Below are 6,811 nucleotides of genomic sequence, written 5' to 3'. Positions count from 1 at the left end.
TAGAAAATATTTGACACTGTAAATTTATATCAGTAGACATGTTAGGTTAGAAGTTAGGTTTAGGATTTTTATCATATATTAGACTTTAATTTCTTTCAATGAACTGTTTACTACCGTCAAATGTTTCTCACGATATTTTGTTTCCTATGTTGAACATCTGTGTTAAGGGGGGAAAGATTGTAATGTTTATAGATCATTATCATCTAAACATTTTATCTAAATTGGATTAACAGATTTATTTTGACAGTAGCAATTTACTATTTACAAGTAACGGAACTTTCTGTCTGCAGCGAATCGCTTATCTGAACATATTTCACAGTTATGATTTCTTTAATACTTTTGGGGGCGTAACTTTCTCATGTCAATGAATTCTCTTTGTTCTAAGTTTCTATGTAACAGCAGATGCTGGAAAACTGTATTGACTTGTGTGTGTAGATTGTAGTAAATAAACATGTATTCTCTAAAGTATCTTTATTTGATATGGAACCCACGTATATAAAAAATATAACAATCAGTATAAAGAATAATAAACAATTTTAAAAAAAATATTCCTATAGACTCGTGACATTCATCAGAAAAGGTCCTAGACTTTCGACTCTATTTTCTGTGTATATAAATTCTTCCAAATCATTAAGAAATAGGGGAAATAAAAAAGGATGCAGATTTTCTCCTTGCTTTACACCAATTTCTGACGAAAAACAGTTCGAAATCTCTTGAGTTTTGATACAAAATATGGATTACATTAAATATTTTTTTCTTTGATATTTGACTTTTGCTTTAAACCAGATTGCCCAAACGATGTCGAAAGCACTTTTAAAATCGATGAAAGTACAAAATAATTTCTTACCAAATGAAAAATAAATTGTGATAAGTACATACAGAACAAAAATATTATCGACAGTGGAATGCCTTTTCAAAGTCCAGCTTGCGATTTTGTAATCAAATTGATATGATCTGCGTACTCATTCAACCTATTATTCTGTATAGAGTAAAACTTTACTGAAGCATGACTTTAGCGAAATGCCTCTACATATCAGAATCAGATTTTTAACCCATTTTCATTTATATTGTTATTATTATTCCCGCTAGCCAACTATTCCTTATTGTCCCTCATATCTACTCATCACTGTCCCACAAAAATTCTATCCGTTCTACCTGTAATTTTCAAACGTAGAACAATCATGAAGAAACCGGAAAAAACAATTCCCAAAAAACTAATAGAACAAGGTTAGCTTCCAACCCAAAAATAACATAATAATGAAGTATTCTATATATGTTTAAGAAACATTTAAAATTTAACACCATTATGATAGGCACACACTCAATTTCATAACTAACAGGTCTAGTACATCAGATAAATACGTAGTTAAACATCTTTCTGTCCATCTTTGTAATACTTTTCTTTCACGTTTTCAAAATCTGGCAGAACCTTGTATTCAAAGTATTTGCGTACATATTTAACCATATTAATCATGTATGGCCCGTACCTTTCGGGAATGTGCTCGGGGCCACCCTTAATGTACTTAGACATATAGTTAATTCCAACATCGCTTTCATACGCAGGCTCCAAAAAGAACGGAACAGAATAGCGGTCAACGAATATATCGAGAACACGGTGTCGTGTTGCTCTGAATCTCCCGTTCATCATTCTAGAAAACAGGTCGCCTATGTTCATTATAAAGCTATCCTTCCTTGGTGCTACAGGAATCCAATTTCCATCTGGCCCGATAACTTCAAGACCATTATAGTTGAAAAGGCAGAGAAGCGTGAGAAAGTTGCTATCGGAGTGATCGGGGGTCGTTACAACTTTCCCGTCTTCGATACGGGCATTTGATGGAGGTGGACCATTCCATGGTGGATAGTGCAGAATACGAAAAGTGCTGCAAGGTTTGTCTTTGAACAGTTGTATGAATGCCTCCTCATCCACCCCAAGACCGCGTGCAGTAAGGCGCAAAACTTCCATGGCAGTCTCGTGGACTACTTCGTATTGTTCTTTAAGAAATTCTTTGAAAGGAAATGTTCCATCTTCTTCCGGCCAAGGCGTTTGCTCATAAAACCAATTTTCAGGGTTTATTGATTGGTCGTCAGGTGAAACATCCCTTCCAAATTCAAAACCCTCCTTACGACTTGGCTCGCCCTCGACTACTGGGAAATAACCTCTGTATATATTTTTATTTTCGGGTGCCCAAAAATTTCTCATTATCTTCCTCTTGTATTCTGTAGATTTGTTAAAAAACCATTTGCAGCATTCAAACATTTTATCAAAGTTAATGCCTTGTACATTATCAATGTATAGAAAACCAATATTCTCCAAGGCATCAATCATTTGTGTCGACAGCTCGTCTCGATTCGTTTTAGATTTCGATATATCAATAATGGGAAGCTCAAATGTTGACATTTTTGACTCTTGTATCTGAAATATTTTCAATGAAAAACATACATATATTGAAGTCAGACCTAACACCACTTCGAGATTGCCCCGCCATTTAATATTTCATGAAAAAAAAGTTAATAGTGTCACATTATGCAAATTCTAATCATATTAATTTCTGAAGAACTCAAGTGGACCTTAACTTTTTTCGTAAATGCTTAAAATAAACATTATACCTCGAATGTCATCGACAGTGAACACTGCTGTTGTCGGAACAAGAGAGGGTTCCGACCGGATTTTGGAAACCCCTTTTTGTAGAAAAATTGTAAGTTTTCTTCAGATTTTTTTTATAGAATTAACAATTTGTAGTCTGAAACACCCCCTTTTATAAGATATGATCATATTTGTGATATAATAATAATTTTCGGTCGGAGTCATCGGCGGTTATGTAGAGAAATAATTGGAAGCCAGATCGCCGGGCAATGGCAATCCCACTCATTCGCCCACATTTTACTCATTTTTCTCTTTTCTATTGATTAGTTGCATATAGATTACATGTGCAAGTATACGGTTTTAATGTGAATGCCATATTATAAAATCGTGCTTGTAAAATTATATTTACGCGTCTTTCCATTTAAACTGTATAAGTGGATTTAGGCCATTTGTACCGATATTATTTTGCCACTGTGTTGAATATGATACACGAATCTCCAATTTAAAAGTTCACTGAATTTAATTATCCTCTTATTTGATACATTTTTAAGTCGCTGTTATTGTTAGCGACTTCTTGCACTCGTAATTTTAATACTTTACATTTGCAAATGAATTTGCATCATTATATATTCCTATTCCACATTAAGCTGCCCATCGGTGTCGTGTTTACCGTCATAGCGTCAGTTCTAGCTTCACACGAGATCAAACTGTAACTCTTAAATATCATACACAAGTGCTCTACGTGTTCTTTTTTTTTTGTATGAGAACGAGAAATTTACAGGCGCGTAGCTAGGCGGAAGCTTTGAAGCCCGAGCTTCCACATCATTTAAAAAAAAGTAATAAAAAGAAATAAAAACATAAACTGAGATAGAGAAGAAAAGAAGACGAGGAGGTAATTCATAAGTATAAGCGATCATGTTCAAAGGGGGGGGGTATGTTGTTTCTAGATTTATTACGTTCTCGTTGACACGGGTTTATCATGTGAAACCCTGAATCCCATTTTCATGAAAGTAACGTAAAAACATCTTTTAAATGGATAATTAAAGTTTAAGACAGATCGAGTTTGTCTGAAAAATATAACCGACAATATATACTGTGGGTGGACCATTAGTCAATTAATATAAAGATTGGACTATAAGAGGTCAAATGCCAACGTTACCCATTTCTTAGTATTTCATATTATGCATAAAATACGGATTCAAGGTCATTATAAAAGCTTGGGAAAGAAAACAGATAAAAACAATCAGAACTCATAGAATACAATAATTTCCGAGACCACTCTAAAGTATAACGAGTAATCAAGGGAACCAAGATTCTAGCGGAAATAAAAAGAATGTTATCAGGGACAAAGACGACATACAACACAAAAGAACCCCAAATAATACGTACAAAGTCACAAAAGTAAATGAGCAACTTGGACTCCAGAAAAACTGGGAGCATGGACCGGGTGCATCGGTAGGGTAAGCGTCCTCTGATTTTCTAGAAACACCCGTCGAATTGCTCATAAAAAGTCAAGTCTTGGTTAGACGAAAGAGGGAGGGAAAACTAGAACACGCTGAACAAATCGGTCCTCATGGTGCAGATGAATACACCGTAACGACCCACGGGTTCATGACGACGATACAACTTCTATAGTGATGACTTCAATCTTGTAGCAACATAACCCTGTTCCAGAAGCCTAGTTGTTAGAAGTCTAGCGCGGTACAAAAAGTTTGCTCATTTACAGCAAGTTCTTGCATAACGTATGAGTTGTGATATGAAAACTACATACGCACGTGCTGAAGGGATCAGCATTTTAAAACAATTAAGAATTGGCAATAATAAAAATTTTGTCTATTGAAAAATAACATAATTTTCCATGTGCATATTGTTTATTGCGCGAAGTGCAATAAACAAAATTTATGTTATTTTTCAATAGACAAAATTTTTATAATAGCCAATTCTTTTAGATTAATTTTAAAACATATTTTTATCTTTAAACATGAGAAAAGTAGCTCTGAATTTAACTGAATGGGGGCGTGTCAATATTTTTTTATCCATTGAGATACAACAAAATTATTTTAACCAATCAGATTACAGTATTTATCTCAAATTAATTTATTACAAAATACAACATATCAAATTGGGTGAGATAATATCTTCATTTCGGTTTTATCCTAATCACGGTCACTGCTGGTATTATAAAAAAAAATCTGAGCAAAGTCCCTTTCAGCAATGATTTTGACTACATATTATGAATGTAAAAAACGTTCAAACACCGGGAGCTTCAGGGTGTGTTGCTCCCTGTCACCCACTGGGACCTTGAGCGGTCCCCTAGACCCCTTTTTTCGGGCTTCCACTTCAAAGAAAGTCTGGCTACGCCCCTGAATTTATATCAAAAGATGAAATGATCACTTAGCATTGAACATTACCCAGTTTCCGATTCAGACACAGGGACTGGTTACAATTAATTGACTATATAGGTCATATACATTATCAGGGCCCCGATATATATCCATTGCCAATTGTTGAATCTGGTTTCTGGTCAATATCATCAATCGAAACTACTCGGCCATTTCCGCTCCAAACACTAAAAATAACGTTTTTTTTTCCTTTCGTATCATTAGAAAGGCCGCGGAGTTCAGATTGTCAATATCGCTAAAAAAATGAGAGAACTTATGGAACGAACGCATTACCCGCACTTCCTGGTAACACGTTGTTTTGATTGAAAAAAAACATTCGGGTCATCACAAATCTTTCAATGTTCCATATAAGTACAAATTGAACTGACATATATTTATACTATAGGGTTATTAAATGGTTATTTTCATATTAATCCTGTATTATGTCCAAGTACAGTCGTATTGGGTTGAGATCACTTGTATTTCGCCTCGGGCCAATACAAGTGGTCGAAACCCAATACGACTGTACGAGGACATAATACAGGATTAATATGAAAATAACCATTTTATGATCCCTTTATTAACTGATAACTTAAAATAACAGGAGTCATCTGTACAAACCTTTAAATACAGCTCAGTATGACATATTTCCTAGTGAAGACTGTAACACTCCAGATCTCTTGAAGCATTTATTCACCCAACCTGTTCTTTTCTATATAGATCTATATTAATATACCAAGTTTGCTGATACCTTCTCAAATTAGGTTTTTAATGCATTCTTTAGCTTTTCCCACGAATTTTATTAATGTGTAGATCATTATACAGTTTTGATTTTTTGTGTGTTAATGTGTTTTTCGGATAAAAGCGATAGTTATGGTCTACTCCACGTAACACTGCAAATTTATAGTCAGTTTTGGCAAACAAAATTCTATAGTCTGTTTCAAACAAAATGGCGGACAAGTTCAACTTTTATACAGGGCATGTGCCCTGTATTAAATTAATACAGGGCAATTACCCTGTATACATTATGGTTGCTAAAACCTCCTGTTGTATTAAAGGGGCAATTTACATTGTATTTTAAGTCATCAGTTAATAAAAGTGTTTATAAGGCGAAAAGAATACTTGGTATGCATTATATGATAAAGTTAATATAACACTTACATATGTTATGTCCCGTTAGCCTGTAGGTCTCCGATATGGAATGGAATCACCAACGCATTTGCTTTTAAACATGCAACATACAAAATGACACCTCAATAAGTACACAATCTGAGTAAAGGACTATGACCATGTAAACATTATTTTTCATATTTTATATACCTTGATAAGATATGATTCACCACTCAGTTGAAATAAGGGGACGACAATAGTAACGATTGGTACGCTTTTCTTCTCTCGTAGAATTAAATATCAAATAATTGTGAGCATACTCCGTGAATAGCTTACGACAAAAAATGTGGAGGTCAACGACCTCGAACGCGTCCCTTAAATTTGTGTAGTAAATGAGAACAAAAGGGAGTTTGATATACGTACTAAACACGCGCAAAATATGACGTGACTTCGCCCATGACATTTTCTCTATAGTCGGCGTCACATAAATAACATACTGTTAAAATTTGAATAAAAATATTTTCTACGACTTTATTGACACCTACCGTCGTTAAAATTGTCTTAAATGACTTGCTCATTCGTTTAGCCAAACGGCTTCTCCCTAAACATTGAATCGTTAAATTCCGGTCAGATTTTAATTCTAGGTGGCAATATTTACATTGTAAAAAGTCGGCCATGTTTACAGTGATCGGGTTGCTAGGAGATGTTGTTTATGTTTAAATGGTTTGTCCAAAAA

The 6,811-nt window shown here is 34.5% G+C and overlaps 1 protein-coding gene across 3 annotated transcripts; it reads right to left on the bottom strand.

The window, feature by feature from the left end:
* Window positions 1-456: 456 nt before the first annotated feature.
* LOC148627205 (uncharacterized) lies at window positions 457-6,760 on the bottom strand. 3 transcript variants are annotated; one of them, XM_088569538.1, is made up of 4 exons: window positions 6,621-6,760; window positions 6,127-6,187; window positions 5,587-5,687; window positions 457-2,413 (listed from the first exon to the last, which is right to left on the bottom strand). In XM_088569538.1, exon 4 carries the CDS (start codon window positions 2,396-2,398, stop codon window positions 1,367-1,369), a length of 1,032 nt encoding a protein of 343 aa, XP_088425664.1. In that variant the 5' UTR covers window positions 2,399-2,413; window positions 5,587-5,687; window positions 6,127-6,187; window positions 6,621-6,760; the 3' UTR covers window positions 457-1,366. The 3 variants fall into 3 exon arrangements, with proteins under 3 accessions (XP_088425664.1, XP_088425684.1, XP_088425674.1); XM_088569558.1 differs by lacking the exon at window positions 5,587-5,687; XM_088569548.1 differs by lacking the exon at window positions 6,621-6,760 and having other exon boundaries at window positions 5,587-5,677; window positions 6,127-6,463.
* Window positions 6,761-6,811: the final 51 nt, after the last annotated feature.

This window comes from Perna viridis, chromosome 1, assembly GCF_037379345.1.
Source record: "Perna viridis isolate PV_CMFRI_1.1 ecotype Kerala chromosome 1, ASM3737934v1, whole genome shotgun sequence".
NCBI lineage: Eukaryota > Metazoa > Mollusca > Bivalvia > Mytilida > Mytilidae > Perna > Perna viridis.
The sequence above is the reverse complement of the archived record's forward strand: the minus strand, read 5'-3'. Positions and strand labels throughout refer to the sequence as shown.